Genomic DNA, 20,567 nt, shown 5'->3' with positions numbered 1-20,567 from the left:
TTGACGGATCGAAGATTGACGGACCTGCGGCGCGGTTCTGGCGAAGATTGACGGACTTTTTGTCTTTCGATATATAATTCATTCTGATTATTATATTATATACATTTCTGATTATATATTTCTTTCGATATATAATTTCCATTGGAAATTATATATCTGCGGGTTATATAATTACTCAACACAAATTCATCGATATTTTAGATTTGTTGACACTTACAGTAATTTCGCAACAGGACCTAAAATGTTTTATGAAATCCTTCAATAATTTTAAGCGTATCTATAATCAGTAGGAGCGCAATCTAAAGTACTCCAGAGTCCCTCTCTGCATAATAGCTTACTAGTTTGGAAACGACTACAGTTCACGCTCGCTCATTAATCTTTTCTGATATCGTTTGTTCAGCCTCCCTAAATTCAAACCAAAATTACTTCTTCATCAATTACCCGAACTCATAATTATCGGATTTTAATTTTTAATTTTTTTCGATCTATTTAAATTAGGCATTTTTATTTATTTTCAATAATTATTTCTAGTTGCATATTTATTTATTTCCAGTGATTTATTTTTATCTAGTTACTTTCGATCTATTCAAATTAAGCATTTTTATTTTATTTATTTATATCTAGTTTATTATTTATTATTATTATTCTATTTATTTATTTCTAGTTATTTATTTATTTATATTTTTCCCCAGACACGTGGCGCTGGCGGTGGCCGTGCTATGCGCGCTGGCTCGCACCAGCCTGCAAGAGGCCGCGGCCGACCCCAAACCAGAAGCTGACGCCTCACCCAAAGCCGAGGCGTCAGCGGACGCCTTCCAGTTCTCTGGAGGCCCTCCCCACTTCGGGTTCCATGACGTGCCTCATGGAGGGTTTGGTGGCAGCCTTCACGACCCACGTTCTCTGGCAGCGTCGCACCACGTGAGCGGCAGCGAGCACAGCCACTGCGCGTTGCTCATTCCAGGACACGGCAAAAGTTCGCACTTTGATCACGCATTCGGCGGCTTCAACGCCATTCAGTGAGTCAGAATTCAGTGAATCTTTGCTGTGCAAAACTTCTTTGTTAATTTTCGGCTTCGAGAAATTAGTTTCTTAAAAGAAGGATTTAATATATTTGATATTTCATTCATTTATAAAAACAATGTCAAGTTTTATGTAATTTTAATGTTATCATCAAATCTTAAAAATTATTGAACAATTTTACCCTAACTCTGAGAGCCCGGATAAATATGATGTATCATGGAAGAGTGATTGAGTATATTAACCCCGCGGACAAGGTTATAAAAGCGTTCACAGGTGGCTATTCGTCATGCGGATACTGACCTGCTTCACGTTATAGGCTTCGATTGTTCCTTCGCGCCGCTTTCCTTTGATTGAAAAAGCTGAAGGCCGTCGAGCTCGCTAAGTGCCACTATGATTTCTCACACCTCGGGAGGCTGGCGCGCTGACCTAAATTTTATGAGAGTGAGAAATTTCTTCTCAATTGGCTTAGATATAATTAATAGTGAAGAACTTGGCTATGATAACAATGATCCTAGACAACAACAGACTTCGAGTCGTACAACTCATTCGAGAAATAGTTTGGGAAATAGTTGAGCCCAATGAAATCAAGCCCTTACAAAAGTTCCATTAGCGCATGAACATCAAAACTGCACATGCAGTAATGAGAGAAAAAAAACAAACGGGAGCAAGCTTGAGAAATTTTGACGTGATGATCGCTACCTCTTGTGTCACGCCACAGACAGGGAACAAACATTAAGCAATCAAAGGCAATATTGTGATCTGCTGGCTCTAGTCTGCTGGCTCTAGTCTGCTGGCTCTAGTCTGCTTGCTCAAGTCTGCTTGCCCTAGTAGCTTGCTCTAGTCTACTGGCTCTATATAGTCTGCGTGCTCTAGTCGCTTGCTCTAGTCTACTGGCTCTATATAGTCTGCTTGCTCTAGTGTGCTGACTCTGGCCTGTTTGCTCTAGTCTGCTTGCTCTTGTCACTTGCTATAGTCTGATGGCTCGACCTTATGACTTTATGATGTGTTTGGGGGCTTCCTGCATGTTCACGCTGATGGGCCGCCTTCGTCTTCCTCCGTCTCCGAGTCGTCGCTAGGCAGGTCACCCCGCCCTCGGGTCCCGGATGTAACGTTGGACGTATTCCGTCTATTTGCCCTCCTTTGGGCCAGCTGATGCAAGATGCTGTTGCTTGTCACTTGCTGAGGGTTGTTTCCCATAACTGGACAATCCGGGATCTTCTTCAGAAACTTATCCAATCGTCTCTTGAAAGTCGCTAGGATAAACTCCGCTCCTCTCAGCACTTTTCTTAAGACGTTAGACAGCCTCGGTTCTACTACGGACAGTAATTTCTCACGAAAAGTCTGTACTCTGGCGTCGGCACGGTTATTGTATGGCATAATCCTGCACTCTCCTTCTCCTTTCGTTGTAATACGTCACAATTTTAGAGGTCTCACATTCAAAGTTGGGAGCCAGTCCGTTTATCATCTTCCAAGTGTACAGTATGATATACCTTCCTCTTCTGCTCTCCAGTGAGTACAGTCCCAGGTGTTTCAGCCTTCCTCAGTAGTTCAGGTTCAGCTCCCTCATGCCGCTGATCCTGTACGTGAAGGTCCGCCGCACTGCCTCCAGTTTCCGCACCACACCCGCCTTGAGCGGCACCCAAAGCTGACAGCAGTATTCAAGATTGGGGAGCACCAGGGCTCGTAAGAGTGTTATCGTTGGTGCTGCTTCTCTTGTACGAATATCCGCCAGATCCACCTCATCCATTATTATGCTGTTCAGTCTCTTCCATATACCAGGCAAGCCTCGCAGCCACTACCTTCTCAAAAACCTTGATCACCTGTCAGGTCAATGTCACCGGTCGGTAATTTTAGGTCTGTCCCTCGAGCGTTGTCCCTTCGTGGATTGGCGTTATCAGTCCCACTTTTAGGCCTTCAGGAATAATTCCCTCCAACATCGAGGCTTTCCAGATCATTGTCAGCGGAGTCTGCAGAGCTTCAAAACACTTCTTCAACAACACTGCTGAAATTACATCCTGTACTAATTCTGAAGACGCCGCTAGTCCATTTATACTAATTGCCATGTCTTCTGGTCCAAACTCGACGTTCTTCAACCCCCTTCCTCCTGGCAGTGCCTGGGCAACTACGATTTTATTCTCCTCCCTTGAGTAGCGGGGGTTACTGAAGACTGATTCAAACTGTGATCCCAGTAACTCACACATACCCTTGTCATCTCCTACAAGGACATCGTTATCATTCAGCGGGCCCACTGGCGTCTTCATTTTAGCCATGGACTGGGCGCATTTGAAAAAATACTTCGAGTTCTCTCTGATGACCTCAACTTCTAGTTCCTCGGCGGATTGTTCTTTCATCCTGTGCGAGTCCTGCAGCCTGCAAGCAGACTAGAGCAAGCGAGTCTGCATGCTCTAGTCTGCTTGCTCTAGTCTTCTGGCTCTAGTCTGCTTGCTCTAGTCGCCCTGCTCTATTCTGCTTGATCTAGTGTGCTGGCTCTAGTCCGCTTAATCTAGTCGTTTGTTCTAGTCTGCGTATTCCAGAAATGGTATTGAAGGAATTTTGAGTAGAATGTGAAGCACAAGTCACAGTGAGATGCGACCGAGAACAAGTCAGTTACATTTGTCAGATGCCACTTGTTGACATTCGTTGATTATTATGTGAACATGGAATATTCATGTCTGATATATACGATTTATTTTCTAAATCCCGTTCGGTTCGTATTATTATCCATACGCTATAGCAGGAGAATAAGAGATTGGCAAGACTAAGAGTAATTATTATATATATGCATATTATTACAGGACGAGGCACGATGAGGTATAATTTTTTTAGTACAGTAGCAATGAAGGTATTATTTACGACTCGTACGCAGGTGAGGCAAGCGAGAGTCGGAAAGTAGAAAGTAAGTGGATCCTTTTATAGGTCGGTCTATAACTGACTGGTGTAAGCTTGAAGAGCTGATATAGAGACTTACTACAGTGACGTCACAGAAGGTGACGCGAGAGATACTATCCGCACAGTCTCGAATCAATCGTCAGTTCCATGCAAAGGCCGGATCCCTAGTGAATCAAGTCACGAAAAATTCAAGAATCGGCAACAGGCCATGGGCCTATTTTCTTCAATGCCGACACTTCTATTCTATTATATTCTATATACTGATAGCATGGGTAGTGACGTATGAATTAAGCCACCTGACACATTCATTATAAAATGATAAATCAGATTGTGCGTGACGCAGAAATTTAGGTGTCACGTCCATTACGTGTGCGATGGGAAGTTTTCGTATGCTGCCTTTAGCTCGGACGGAACCGTATTTTGAGGCAGCTTTGCCTGTCCGGGCAGTCGTTGCGAGTAGCGGGTCAGGTGCACTACTCTTCAGCCTTATGGTTTGTGATCACTTACGTTTTGTGTTAATTACGGTTTATTATCGTTGTCGTATTTACATATTGTTTTGCTGTCCTAATAAAATTCTATTACCTTTCCTTATATTAAAACAAGTGCTATAGATAGTGCAGACAGCTGATGAATTCGTGAAGACTAGCACACCTTCATTCCCGTGAGTTGAAATGATTGTAACGCTTTGAATACATTTGTAACTTGGTATGTATCGCTACTTTTTGAATATTCTTGCTGCATAGATTCAAATATTTTTCCCATCAGTTTCAAATTTTCTGTACATCTATTTGTATTTAAACTCAGTATTTCTGAGCCAGCAGTTTTACTAAAATGCAGGATAGAGAAAACGAACACTGGACGTAATCTCTTTTCCCATATTGTTCCTGCCTGGCTTAGTTTAGGTCGCCATTGAACTTCTTATTAGGAGAGACTTGCAGCTGAGGTATTCTTTAATATTTCATGAAGCAATTCATCTGAAGCGCTGGTCTCAAGACTACGTATATCGCTGTGCTAATTAAACTATTGGGGCAGGAAGAATAAAAAAAACGCTGTTAATCTTCTTCAATTCATACCGCAAATTTTTGAAAAGTTTTATCCTGCTAAATTTAGATGGATGCATCGCTTCCTTCTTCCATTTAGAACTTTTAGGGTTCACACCTCGGAATTCGTAGCAAAATCTGATTATTGAAAATTTATTGCCCCAGGAGCACTTGAAATTTTCAGCCGAATTGCTTACCGTCTTTATTTCGCTTTTCTATCGTCCTATCACCACATAATTTTTTTATGGTAAAAATACTGCCGAATTCAACGCCTGATGAAATGCCTGTCTCCAGTACGTTATCCACACATGCTAGATCAAAGTCGCTTCTCATGAAACATCTTCCACTTTTTTGCTAATGTTTAATTGCGTTGTTAATTGCGTTGTTAATTAATTTGTTAATGTCACTTATCATTCCAATTTTCGGTTGAAATTCTAATTTACTGAGTCGTCAAAAAGCATCGACCTCAAAACACTGATAGTCCAATATTCGGTAATAAATTCATATGTTTCAGTCGCCCAAAAATGTCTGGAATTATGTTACGCCTGACACGGCCTGAAATGCGACCTGTGTACGCCCCGTGGTTTTGACCGGTCATTCCGCCCTTCACCTGGTCCGCTCGCACGGCAAAAAGAAGCCGGGCAGTGAAAGTGTCAGCAGCATGAATTGCCTGACTGGGCCTTAAAAATTCGGTAAAAACCCCACCCTCTCATGTGGACTCAAACCGCGGAAATTTTGAACCGCGGTTAGGTTAGCGTTATCGAAGGTCATCGGTAGGATTATGTAATTTGTTAAAACTGAACCAGCGGCCGCCGACTACCGGTTACATATAATCTGATGGAACTTGGCGAGGTCCTTTTTTTATGATGGAAGTTGGCCAAGTTTGGGAACTGACGGGTGACTCGCTGGAACCAATGGCCCTTATTTTCAGTCGTTGATTGGGTTTATATTCGGCACGTGTGAATTGCTCCACGGACTGGAACAGCAAATAAAGGTTTGGCAAACAAACCTAAACCTGTCCACTGAAGAGTAGCGTGGCTGTTGGAGTTACAAGTTTTTGCTGTAGCTGCAGTTCACTTTCATGCAGAAAATGTGCTCAGTCAGCTCTCAAATGATCACTTTTACAGATAAAAGGGGGCAGCACCATCTAAGTTTATTGCCTAATATTCAAAATTGTGTTGCGATGAACAAAAAGAGAGCTTTTTGACAAAATTTTACACTAAATTTAGACTGAGTTATAAATTTAGTTCAAGACGAACCTCGCTCCATTACAGCGCTTCTTCATCTATTTCATTTTCCTTACCTGGTTTTTTTTTTGCAGCGACGAGAGTGATGCGATTATATTAAATTATTTCTAATCCATGGTAATGTATTTTACATTTTTTGTACTTTTTCGCTCATTTTCTCATTTATGAAAAAAAAATGTTCTATATTGTGCTCGTCATGTCCGTCCGTCTGTCTGTCCGTCCGTGACTTCACGTTTTCGTCGACGAGAAAATGCGCTATCTGTCACTCACTGCAGTGAGTACTGAGTTATATTTTTCAAATCATGACCAATTGCAGCCAAGAAAACAATAAACGACGTGCTACACGTGTTACAACTGCTGTAACTTGTAACATCTGCACAGCGGTAGCTGAGTTATATTTTTTAAGTCATGACCCAATGCAGCCAAGAAAACAATAAACGACGTGTTACACGTGTTACAACTGCTGTAACTTGTTACATCTGCAGAGCGGTGGCTGAGGTAATTTTTTTTAAATTACGACCAATTGCAGCCAAGAAAACAATAAACAACGTGTTACACGTGTTACACGTATTACATCTCCAGTAACTTGTTACGTCTGCGCAGCGGTGGTGACGACGTGACGTGCATAACGTTCGCGTCGGTCGACGCGGCGTTCGCGAAGGCGCGCGACCTGCTGGGGCTCCCGCGCCCTGAGAAAACCGACAACGCGGAGCAGCGCGCCGAGCTCGGGGCCGTGCTGCTGGAGACTACGCGTATCATCGCCAGCGAGTGAGTACAGTGTTTAACAATAGACTTAATTATCTGTACTAACTGGTGCGTACAGTGATCATCATTAGCCTTAATTGTCTGTACTAACTAGTGCGTACAGTGATCATCATTACCTTGATTCTTTACGCATCAATTGCTCAGGTATCACCTGCCCAAAGACGTGATAGTGAACGGCCTGTCCCTCATTATTTTATACGGAATAAATGCCCAGGTATCACCTGCCGAAAGACGTGATAGTGAACGGTCTGTCCCACATTATTTTATACTGAATAAATGCCCAGGTATCACCTGCCCAAAGACGTGATAGTGAACGGTCTGTCCCTCATTATTTTATACTGAATAAATGCCCAGGTATCACCTGCCCAAGGACGTGATAGTGAACGGTCTCTCCCTCATTATTTTATACTGAATAAATGCCCAGGTATCACCTGCCCAAGGACGTGATAGTGAACGGTCTCCCCCTGATCGACACTCACAAAACCATCATCGGGACGGTCTGCTCCGACTTCACGCGGCCCGCTCCCTGCAAAGTTGAGAGGTGTGATCATTTATACGTAAGACAAAACTGTATATAAGCATAACATGTTTATTAATTACTCTTACGGTTAGGGCAAGCCAAAGAGGAATTTTTAAGAAAAATATTTCAACAACTTCCAATAATTACGTTGTATTTAAAGTTTTTGAAAACCACAATCATTTCTTCGGGAGAATACTTTATTATCAATTGTGTACTATTTGTAGAAATTGACAGTTATCAAACTAAACATGCATGATTCGCTTCTAAATCCGAATCTTGAAAATACAAACAAAACACCGAAATAAATTGAATCCTAAATGATTAAACTTTCAAATGTTTAATTAGTACAAGCATTAATTGGAACTAGTTTTAATTAGTACTAGTATTGCATATTACTAGCATTAATTAGTGCCAGTATCAATTAGTACTAGCATTAATTAGTACTAACATTAATTAGTACTTGAATTAATCAGTACTAGAGTTAATTAGTACTAACGTTAATTAGTACTAGAATTAATTAGTATTAATTACTACTAGCACTAATTAGTACTAGAACTAATACGGTAATCACACGCGGATGTCTGATATATGAAGCCATGTTACCGCACCAGATACCGCACGGTGAGCGGACGCTGCAACAACCTGGACAACCCTCACTGGGGCAGCTCCCTCAGCACCTTCAAGAGGTTCCTGCTGCCTGAGTATGAAGATGGTGAGACTAAAACCTTCAAATAAATTAATATTAGATCTGTTCAGCAGAATAAAAAGTATGAAGATGGTGAGACCAAAACCTTAAAATCAATTCATATGAGATCTGTTCAGCCAGAATAAAAGAATGTCGCAGAAAAGTGGACTTGTTATAGTCGCAGAAAGGTTGACTTGTTGAGATAATCAATGCGCATGTTGCACAATGAATATGTTAAATGCGATGTTTGTCAATGGCTCTAGAAAACGATGGTGATTCTCCGCTGATGATTTTCGTAAACGAAATCAGCGCTACATTCTGAACTATTGATAACAATTTATCTTCGTTAAATAATAGTTGGGCCTTAAGAGACCATTTCTTCCTAGGTCCTTAAATTAACGTAGAATCTATAGAGTACCTAAATTAAAAGTAGAATGGAAACAATTTTTGTTCCGCCCCCAGGACTGGACAAGCCAAAGGTGACGTCAAAGCACGGCCAGCCGCTGCCGTCACCACGCATGGTGTCCGCGCACGTCCACCGCGACGAAGGCCTCCACGACCACGCCATCACCATCATGGCTGTCGCCTGGGGACAGGCCATCGACCACGACATGACGCTCACCGCCGAGACTAAACGTAATTAATTGATCAATTAACTGACAAAGAACAATAAATACTTCAATAACTCATCATACATTTCTGTCAAAATAAGGAACAACAAATACTTCAATAGCTCTTCATGAATTTCTGTTAAAATGTCAAAGTGTCACTTCACGCTTCCGTTTATTAGCACATTTTTTCATTAATTGGAAAATGCGCTATTGTGCTCGTCATGTCCGTCTGTCTGTCCGTCTGTGTGTCCGTCTGTCTGTCCGTCTGCCTGTCCGTCTGTCCGTCTGTCTGTCCGTCTGTCTGTCCGTCTGTCTGTCCGTCTAAAAAAACTAATTTAGTTGTTGTTAGTTTGCTTAGAAACACATGTGCAAGCTCGGTGAGGGAGCTGGCTTCTAAAACCTAATTTAGTTGTTATTACTGAGCTTAGAAACTTCGCGTGCAGAGATAAAATGAAGATATTGATGTTAAAGATCATTGACTTGGATATGAAAAATATGAATATGATATATGCAAATATGGAAAATATGATATATGAAAATAGGAATAATATGATTTAAGAAAATAGGAAAAATGTGATATTTGAAAATATGAAAAATATATACTGATTATACATGATATGAGTCTAATATTTAGCTACAACAGCGGTATCAGTAAATTATATTACTACGTTAGCAAGCTTTCATGCAAGAAAATATGAGAACTCAACTATTCGATTAGTCGACGACTTTAGATTAGAGAATTCTTCATTAGGACAGTGACCAGCGTTTATGGGACCATAGATGGTCACGGTTCTTCTGACAGTGAAAGAGTAGAAGACAACTTATTCAGAGAGAGTAACTTTCAAAAATGCAAAAACCTAAATTGTTTGGTTTCTCGAACGTAACTATACTTGTTAAATGTTTCTATTAGCTTTTATTTCCTGTAAATTACGAAAATAAGTGGTAATATATATAATAAACCTTATATTATATAATATAATATAGTATTGTACAGCCATGACCGTTTCATTGTATAGCCATGACCGTGCTGTGCCCAGTATTGTACAGCCATGACCGTTTCATAGTATAGCCATGACCGCGCTGCGTGCTGTGCCCAGTCTATTACCGAAGCTATGGTCCCCTTATAGACGAGGTTTAACTTCAATGGCTAGGATCGCCCTTTCGAACCCAAATCCGCTAGTAACACATCGATTGGAGGTGGAGAAAATTAAAAGAAAAAAATACCATCGAAGATCACATTTATTAGATATTATTCTTCTTCATATATGTAAATATATGTCAATTAATGAACTATGTTCACTTCTCTCTGTGAGCCTTAACCAAAGACTCACGCAAGTAAATCAATTTTCCTCTCAATACCATATCCTCAAATAGGATCAGTAAGTAATCGAAGTCATTGCTAAATAATCACCCACATTATTCAAGAATAGAATCAGTAATTAATTGAAGTCATTGCTAAATAATCACCCACATTATTCAAGAATAGAATCAGTAATTAATTGAAGTCATTGCTAAATAATCACCCACATTATTCAAGAATAGAATCAGTAAGTAATCGAAATCATTATTAAATAATCACCCACATTATTCAAGAGCACCAAATAACTTGAATTTAAATAAGAAGCTCCTGCCAAGCCTATACTTTCAAAAAAGTTAAGAGATCGTAAGTTCATCAGCCAATCATTGACGGCCTTTCAAGCAAAATCCACCAATCATAGGCAAGAAAATAGAGCGTAAGTACTTACGTTCACTTAGCGAGTTTTGAAAGTATGGCCCCTGATACCACCAGTCTCTGCCGGTGTTCCGGGAGTTCGGCCTTAAGGACATGATGCCTCTGATCATATCCTTAAATATAATCAGTAATTAATTGAACTCATTGCTAAATAATCACCCAATATTATTCAAGAGCACCAAGTAACATAAATTTAAATAAGAAGCTTCTGATACCACCAGTCTCTGCCGGTGTTCCGGGAGTTCGGCCTTAAGGACATGATGCCTCTGAAGCTCACCGAGCCCTCCGCTGGCTGCATCCGTCCTAACGACGAGGTCTTCTGTTTCGACGCTGGCGACAACCGTGTCAACGAACAGCTCGTGAGTCATTCTTTCCTGAAAATGTTGTGAATTAATCTGAATCTGAAATAAAATTCTTAATTTTCTGAATTGTATTTCTTCTCGTTGATCTTGAATAGTAATCTTTCCTGAAAATGTTATGAATTAATCTGAATCTGAAATAAAATTCTGAATTTTCCGAATTGTATTTCTTTTCGTTGATCTCGAATAGTTACGACTTATTCATTTCTGGGCCTTTCAGTTGTTGTTGAAAACTATTATTTATCCACCGTAATTTGTTCTGGAAGCAATTTGATTAATATTCGCATAGAATGTTCATATTATAAGTAATTGTACGAGTCGGTACACTTCTATCCTAGATTTAAAAATTCGAAATAGAGTTTTTATGTTTAACATTGATCTGTTAAGCGTGAGCGTCCTTTAGAGTTTTACGTTATTGAACTTTATGCTTTAAAAATTAAGAAAAGGTCATCAGAATTTTTTGTATGCCTAATTAAAACCTCCGATCATCTAAGATCGGTACAATATTTTTCAACGTCACATTTGATCATCATGGCCATTATAATCATAGCAATTATAATAAAAATATTATTAATTTACTGTCCGTAGAAAATAATGCCCTTCTAATAAATAATATTATTGACTTACTGTGTGCAGAAGATTAATGCCTCCGAGAATATTGCTGTTTTACTGCCTACGATAGAATAATTCAGACAAGAATATGAAAAATAATAACGCGATCATCAATTTATTGCATGCACATACCAACGGCCTCCCGTAATTGCCGAGCAATATAACTGGTACATGTTTTGCACGCGATTATGAGAAAATAATGTAACCTCGTACGTATTTTCAGACTCATATTTTCACGTGCATCGATGATGATGTGCACTTTTTTACGATCTGCGCATTATTCAAATTTTTTTATATGATCTCCACTCCCTTTTTTCCCTTAATTTTCTCTTACTTATTTATTTCAGTTAACACGTTCAAAAAAACGTACTTGCATCGTACGGAAAATTACATAGATTTTAGATGGAGTGATAAAAGTATTGACAATGTTTTCGACAGTTGTTGAATTTCTCGGTTTCTGCACTCATGTCTTTGCAAATTGCTCGTCATTTCAGCGTACATAAATAATTTATTCATGAATTTTATTTTTATGTGTACCTGCGAATATCAGCGTACATAAATGATTTATTCATGAATTTTATTTTTATGTGTGCCTGCGTATAATGATATGCTTTATTCCAGGTCCTTGCTGTGGTTCACACTTTGTTCATGCGCGAACACAACAGAATTGTCACGGAGTTGGCCAAAGTTAACCCACACTGGGATGATGAGAAACTCTACCAGGTGAGTGGCTTAAGTTCCATTGTTTATAATCACAAATTTTTATTTGATTGCCATTCTTTATTATTACTAATTTCTATTCGTTCGCATTTCCATAGCTTATAATCACAAATTTCTATTTGATTACCATTCTTTATTATTACTAATTTCTATTCGTTCGCATTAAAACAGTCATTTCAGACTTATAGACTCTCGTGTGAGAAATTATTTTTAATATTTGTGATGAACACAGAAAGAAAGTAAGGTATAGTTGAATTCTAAATATATTTTCAGCACAGTATACGCAGGGATCCGATTTTCTTCAACAATGGCACGAATATTTGTTCCGACTGAGTGCTCTAGAAACGGATTGCTTGTGAACCTTGAAGTTCATAAATTTATAAATCGCCTTTAAAATTTGTATCCGTGCCCTTGAGTTTGCTTTCATTCAATAATTGCTTTTTACATAATCCAAAAAAGCATTATATTCCGTCATTTTTTGCACCCGGAATATATATATTTATATAAATGGCTGTACAATCAAAACTCAGTCAAGTAAATGAAGTGGCCCAAGAACAAGGAGTGGCCGAATTCTCGTCTATATATAGTTGGTGGGTTTAGCTTGACAAGCCGTCAGTGATTTGCTAAGGAAGTTACGAAATCGTGAATATTCTAGTTAGTACAGCTACAGACCAATTTTATATGTTAGCGATACCTGCTTTCGTTCCAGTGAAAATTTACAGACGCGTCAGCTTCTAAATTGGATTTCCAGAAACTGGGGCGACTCTAAATTTTGCTAGGGGTCGCATGAATTGCAATACAATGAATTTTATATTACGTTTACTGATCAGGAGGGTCGCCACATCGTGGCTGCCATCATCCAGCACATCACATACAACGAGTTCCTGCCCATGATTCTCGGCAAGGACATGATGACGAAGCACGGCCTCATCCTGCAGAAACATGTGAGTCGATGCGAGCGTTTAAAAAAATGTCAACGCAATAAAAAATGTCGCAGGTCGATATGGGAGTCTTTTACACAAATGTGATGACGTAGCAATTAGCGTTCGGCATTTTCTTAAGATAGGACTCTTGGAAGCTAGATCCAAAAGTTGTTATTTATATCGAAACTTTTACTCTTTTAACAGCTCTCAAAATTTCAAAATCGAACAGTCTTATGAGTAAAACTTCAATTGCCTTCTCATCGATTTAAATCCTTTCAATTTTCGATTTGAATCCTATCGATTTTTCTACTGACTTTTTTTTATCGCATCGATTTAAAATCCTAAAAGTGTTGAAATTTGAAATATTTAATTGATTTCAGGGGCAACTATATACATCCAAAACATTGGATTGAATTTTCACGACCAATATCATAATATTGTATTTCTTCTCATAATTCTTCTTATCTCTTTGGTTGATTATCGGATAATTTCCAAGAACTCTCTGTGTGGCTCCAACTCATGGGTGCAAGATTTAATCGCGGCAAGTAGGGAGTGAAACAATATCATTTGGCTTTTATAGGTTATTTTTACATCGACCGCTTTCCAGATCCAATTCAATGTGAGTAATATGAATATTATACGACTGTAATTAAAAAACTAATATGGTTACCTCAACATTTAAGCACGTTTTTCTCATATTTATTGTCATATTTCCAGTAAACTTCCAACTCCATAAAACGAAATGACGTAATGGTATTACGTTATAGACATTATGAATAATTCTTACGAGTATTTATTTATAGAAAATTGTTCCAGTTCTATTTATTGGGTTTTTTCGTGCAGAATAATTTATATTATTTATTCCTGGCAAACTATTTATTTCGTAATTTTAGGGTTAACATTTATGTAGATTGTGAACTCTGAGTTTTGTGGGATCTTGCACCTGTGTCAGTCACCTGTCATTTATAGTTTTTCGAAAAAAAAATAATATAATAAGCAACCGAAATTTACGACGATTTTGTCGTTAATTTTTTCCTTATCAATTCAAATTATCGGCCACGATAACCCTGGGTATAAAGTGAAATTGAGAGCAATTTAGTAGAAACACTTCTGGACCCATCCGAACAATTGTGACTCCAATTTGTAATTTGATGCTATAAGTGTTATTTGGTAACCCATGCATTCTGTTCACTATTGTGTCTGATTCTGAACAACACCGTTCAGATTTTCATTGTAACCCCAGCATTATATTTATCAGTGCACCAATGAACTGTGAACCAATGCCTTTTCATAATAAGAACTTCATATGCAGACGTATCTGGGTTTTTAAGAACTTCATCATTATCTATTGACTAGAAAAGCGTATCCATCAATAGGAGTTGCCACCTTGCATGTCATCTGTGCGTAACGTGAACGTCACATTATTGGGAGAGATGCGCATGAAAACTCTGTGTGTTGAGTAGGTTGGTCTTACAATTGTAGCCGATGCATATCTTGAAACTTATTTTTATTCAAAACCCTTGTATTAAATTAAGCTGCACCATGTTTTTTTTTACTGTCCTCCATTCCAGTACTTACAAGAAACGTCGCAATGTGCAAAAGACTTTCGGTCGTGGCTAGTAAGTGTCAGTGATTCTCCACAACAATATGACTATAGGGCTATTCTTTTCTATAAAACTTGAAACTGTGATAATTGCTATAATATTTTTATTGATGCGTTTCTTATCAGGGATACTTCGATGGCTATGACCCGAAAGTGGACGCTTCGGTCTCGGCTCAGTTCATTACGGCTACGTTCCGCTTCGGCCACTCACTGCTGCCATCCACCATCGAGCGCTGGAGTCCAAACCACAAGTACATCGGTGAGCACCGCGACGGTTGTTCCCTGCACCGAGTCATTGTTGGATTATTTATTTTATTTTAAATGGCACTGATGCCATGTAAAATAAAATAAATAAAATAAATAAAATAAATAAATAAATGATTTTAAATTTAACTTTTATTAAATTCGACAGTTGTTCCCTGCACCTATTCATCGTTGGATCATTTACTTTGAATGGAATTGCTGCAGAACGTGACGATAACTTTTATTAAATTCGATAGTTGTTCCCTGCACCTATTCATTGTTGGATTATTTATTTTATTTTACATGGCACTGATGCAGTACGTGACGATAACTTTTATTAAATTCGACAGTTGTTCCCTGCACCTATTCATCGTTCGATGATTTACTTTGAATGGAATTGCTGCAGAACGTGACGATAACTTTTATTAAATTAGGCAGTTCTTCCCTGCACCTAGTCATCGTTGAATCATTTATAATAAGTTGAATGGTATCGCTGCAGGACGTGACGATAGTTTTTATTGCATTATCTTTATGCCACTACCTTGCGATAGTAAGCAATATTAACACACGTTTCGATGAATATTCTCATTCTTTCACAATTTGCCGTTACTTGGAATTTAAAACATGAAAGACTTGTAAATGAGAAAAATCATCACGCAGTTTTCGTTCTGAATATAACTTCCTATATAGTAACGATCATGAAAGAACAGTAATGTAACAACATTTAATCAACAATCGCTACTTTCATCATAACCCTGCCTTCACAGCCTCGCTATTTAAGAGCTTATTCATCTTTAAAAACCCCTGCTGTTCGAAATCAGGTTGTATTGAACACTTTTTATTGCTCCCCTCTAAAGATGTTCTCATGAAGTTCATTTAACGTTTGCAGCTTCACAGCGTCTGAGCGAGATGTTACGGCAGCCTTACGTTACTAATGTAATGTACGTTACTAATGTTACATAATGTAATGTACGTTACTAATGTTACTCCCTCTAAAGACGTTCTCATGAAGTTTATTTGTTGTTCACAGCTTCGCAGCGTCTGAGCGAGATGTTACGTCAGCCGTACGTTACTAATGTTACTAATTTACTGTACGTTACTAATGTTACTCATGTTATGTACGTTACTAATGTTACTCCCCCTCTAAAGACGTTCTCATGAAGTTCATTTGATGTTCGCAGCTTCACAGCGTCTGAGCGAGATGTTACGGCAGCCTTACGTTACTAATGTAATGTACGTTACTAATGTTACATAATGTAATGTACGTTACTAATGTTACTCCCCTCTAAAGACGTTCTCACGAAGTTCATTTGATGTTCGCAGCTTCACAGCGTCTGAGCGAGATGTTACGGCAGCCGTACGACCTGTACAAGGGTGGCTGGTGCGATCAGTACATCATGGGACTGTGCAACCAGGTCGCTCAGGCCATGGACGACGCTGTTACACAGGAGGTGAAAAATTATGTCATCAATTTGAATTACAAGAAAAATAATCACGTAAAATGCACCAAGAAAGATGAATTTTTCACAATAATAAGGTATACAAGAAAAATGAAATATTTCAATATTAAGCCACTTTAAGATAAATGTAAACATTTCATTTTCTAACAGATCTTCATTATCTCAAATTTCTAATTAATAACAGAAAATTTGTCTGCACCGTAAATTTTACGACCCGTCAAGATAAACGAATTTGAAGTTTCACAATTTTATGTACGCTCAAAACTAATTTATGCTGATTTGAAAAATCTTTCTTTTGCCTCGTTAGATGACTGAGTAATCATCGAACACGTCTCATGAAGCAATGTTATGAAAAGATTTAATGATATCTGTTGGAAGCTGTTTGGCTGTAATAGTTCTGTTCTCATTTAAAATTAATTTGTCCCACTGATAATTTAGAACGTGACTAAGCTGCAGAAAAAACTGCTGTCAGCGCGTCAGAAGCGATGAAACAGCATAAATCGCTTTCATCATTCATGTTTACAGTAAAAATAATTTATGAATTCAAATGACCGAACCACACGCTCCAAGAAACTAAATTTCACACTTGCATGCATTGAATTTATTTCGTTAATTTTTACGTCAGGTGACGAACCATCTGGACGAACCATCTGCTCCAAGGAACTGAAGCTTACACATGTGTCCACTGAATTTATTTCGTTAATTTATTCGTCAGGTGACGAACCATCTGTTCCAAGAAACTGAATTTCACACATGCATACAATAAATTTATTTCGTTAATTTATGCGCCAGGTGACAAACCATCTGTTCCAAGAAATTGAAGCTTACACATATGTCCAATGAATTTATTTCGTTAATTTATGCGCCAGGTGTCCAATGAATTTATTTAGTTAATTTATGCGTCATGTGTCCAATGAACTTATTTCGTTAATTTATGCGTCAGGTGACGAACCATCTGTTCCAAGAAACGAACAAGAAGTTCGGCATGGACTTGGCGTCGATCAACATGCAGCGTGCGCGGGAGCACGGCGTGCCGTACTACAACGACTTCAGGGAGTTCTGCGGCCTACCGCGCATACACTCTTGGAGCGACCTCGGCGGGTGGATGGCCAATAAGACCGTGCACCGATACAGCGATGTATACGGGTCAGCTAAGCTCTAAAATATTTCTTTACAACACTCAAGACGTATACGGGTGAGCTAAGCTCTAAAATATTTCTTTACAACACTCAAGACGTATACGGGTGAGCTAAGCTCTAAAATATTTCTTTACAACNACCTGTCTCTTATACACATCTAGATGTGTATAAGAGACAGGTATACGGGTGAGCTAAGCTCTAAAATATTTCTTTACAACACTCAAGACGTATACGGGTGAGCTAAGCTCTAAAATATTTCTTTACAACACTCAAGACGTATACGGGTTAGCAGCTTTGCAGCACAATGGCATTATTCCTTTACGACTTGCATGTCATTTCCGCATGAGTCACGAAAAATTTTTAATTTTTGAAGTTTTAATTAAAATTAAGTGATATGTTTGTAAATCTGTTTGTAAATGCTATTAAATGAGAGCTGACATGACTGTGCATCTCAGAATTGAAGTTTAGTATTCTGTCTGCTCGTATTTTTAACTTATGACAAATTTATGCCGACTTAAAAATACAAGTGAATTGGAATAGTGATTCCAAAAGTTGTGTAACCAATGGTACAAACGTGAGCTGGTATCTCAGTTCGAACTCGCTTGTTTTCATATAATTATATAAAATAATGTTCAATCATCAGCTTTTTCACTGGAAAAAAGAAAGGCATATGCTTCGAGGTTTTCTTTATATGCGCACAAGCTATTAATTATTGGAGCTAAAATAACGTGCGTTTGCAACTTCGTGTTCAAACTTGCACGCTTAGAATTTCAAGTTTTTTAATTATCATTTTGTACAGTTTCTCGCAATTGTCTCGACGTAAACATTCTCTCACGTTAACATCGGACGCTCTGCTGTAGATCATTTTTACATTGACCGCTTTGCAAATCACAATTCAATGTTAGTAATATGAATGGACGAAAATGAATATTCATTCATTATGAATATTCATTCATTATTCAAACATTATTCAATTACATTATTCAATTACATTATTCAATTACATTATTCAATTACATTTTTCAATTACATTATTACATTATTCAATATTCATTCATTATTCATTCATTATTCATTCATTATTCATTCTCTTATTCATTCATCAGCCACCCGGACGACATAGACCTGTGGAGCGGTGGTGTGAGTGAGCGCCCCCTGCCAGGGTCCATGGTGGGCCCCACGTTCAGTTGTCTCATGGGCCTCACGTTCAAGGACCTCAGATTTGGGGACAGGTTCTGGTACGAGAACGCCGGCTACCCGTCGTCCTTCTCCCCTCGTGAGTAACTTCTTATCAATTCATATAAAGAAAATAATTAATCTTCACTTTTTTATTATGTACCGAACAAATTTTGACCTAAAGCAAGGACTGAAACTCATTCTTACTTCCACCCGCATTCCAATCATTATATGTGACGTAACATATTATATATAATAATATATTATATTATATTATTATAAGTAAATCAAGCGTGCCAATACTCCATTACCTGTGGAATATTTCCTTGACCTTCAATCTGGAATTTGAAGTTGAAAATTAAAAAACAAACAAACACGTTTTCCAGATGTCATACATTTTTCGTATATATAAGTTGCTCAATTGAGTAAAATTAGAATTTATTTTTTGCTGAATTCATATCAAAAAGTTTACCTTACAAGACTATAATGATTCGCAGTGTCTTGATAGGTGAAATTTAAAATGAATCATTTTCCGCTTCAGGCTCTTAAATATTGAAATAAACGATGGTGCAATTGATGTAAATTGAATAATCCAGTAGAACTAACTTTTCCTCTAACCAGCCGTACTCCTGCAAATACACTTTCTAATTATATCGATAGTAGCAAACTTGAAACAATTTACTCTTGGTCTTTATTGTATTTTAAGAAGTTAACCACCATCAATCTAAGTTTACACATAGTGAAGAATTATGGCTTCACATTTCAATGTTAACTTTATTGCTCCCATAGCTAAATTTTCAATGATTATTGATATTATTGTTCTAGGGAGATCAATATTTCTGCGATTAGGGTGCCGCGTAAATACGATTTCTCTCGACGACTCGTGCATTTAGGAACTGCAAATGCATCAGAGAAAATGCAGTTTTTTCAAACGTGGTAGCTATTAAATGTTCAATCAGTCATTGAATTTTCTGGTAAATACATTCGACCAAAAAATTTTCCATTTTTCCACAGACCAACTTGAAGAAATCAGAAAAATAAAACTTTCGAGGATTATTTGCGACAACAGCGACGACATCAAGAAAATCCAAGTGTACACAATGGTGCTGCCGGACCATGACATGTGAGTCTCGCAATCTTATATCTCAATCTTATATCTCAATCTTATATCTCAATCTTATATCTCAATCTTATATCTCAATCTTATATCTCAATCTTATATCTCAATCTTATATCTCAATCTTATATCTCAATCTTATATCTCAATCTTATATCTCAATCTTATATCTCAATCTTATATCTCACTGATTAACCAATTGCCAAGTTTTATTTGTTGTAATTCGAATAATAATATTAAACAACGTAACTTGTAAAAGAGAACGAAAAGCGTTCATGTGGGGATCCAAGTCCATGTCTATGGAAATTACTTGAGTAAGAATCAACAGCCGATGTAACCCGATCAGTTTACCGTGATCAGCTAAAGGACATGATTACAAATTAATAGGCAAGGGCTAGAAAGACACACGGTTTATAGTTTTATAATTTGTTTTCTTCTATTTATCGTTCATTTATTATTATGGGATTTCATTCCTTATTTTGATTCATCCTTTATTTATAATCATTGGTCAAGTGTCTGGGGTCCAAGAAAGCCTACTTATTGATTAGATTATATTTAAAGGCTTTTCATAACAATTCTCTTACAATTCTGGCATCCGCTACTATTGGTTCAGGTTAATATTCTTTCCAAATAACATAACATGTTGTACCTATCCAGGCCTATTCTTCAATGCCGAATGTACTATACTATACTATACTATACTATA

The 20,567-nt window shown here is 38.0% G+C and overlaps 1 protein-coding gene across 1 annotated transcript; it reads left to right on the top strand.

The window, feature by feature from the left end:
- Positions 1–681: 681 nt before the first annotated feature.
- On the top strand, positions 682–19,871 carry LOC108675261 (peroxidasin homolog; the record flags this gene model as incomplete). The annotated part of the gene is made up of 14 exons (XM_018163254.2): positions 682–1,016; positions 6,800–6,964; positions 7,386–7,502; positions 8,093–8,193; positions 8,629–8,802; positions 10,152–10,156; positions 10,731–10,868; positions 12,102–12,203; positions 13,031–13,144; positions 14,853–14,985; positions 16,293–16,420; positions 17,373–17,575; positions 18,675–18,844; positions 19,759–19,871. Coding segments are annotated over 14 exons (1,998 nt in total), but the record flags the coding sequence as incomplete, so codon positions are not given.
- Between the last annotated feature and the right edge of the window lie 696 nt (positions 19,872–20,567).

Source organism: Hyalella azteca, unplaced genomic scaffold (assembly GCF_000764305.2).
Source record: "Hyalella azteca isolate HAZT.00-mixed unplaced genomic scaffold, Hazt_2.0.2 contig4515, whole genome shotgun sequence".
In the NCBI taxonomy this organism is placed as follows: domain Eukaryota; kingdom Metazoa; phylum Arthropoda; class Malacostraca; order Amphipoda; family Hyalellidae; genus Hyalella; species Hyalella azteca.
Note: the sequence above shows the minus strand (reverse complement) of the source record. Positions and strands in the feature narration are given on the sequence as shown.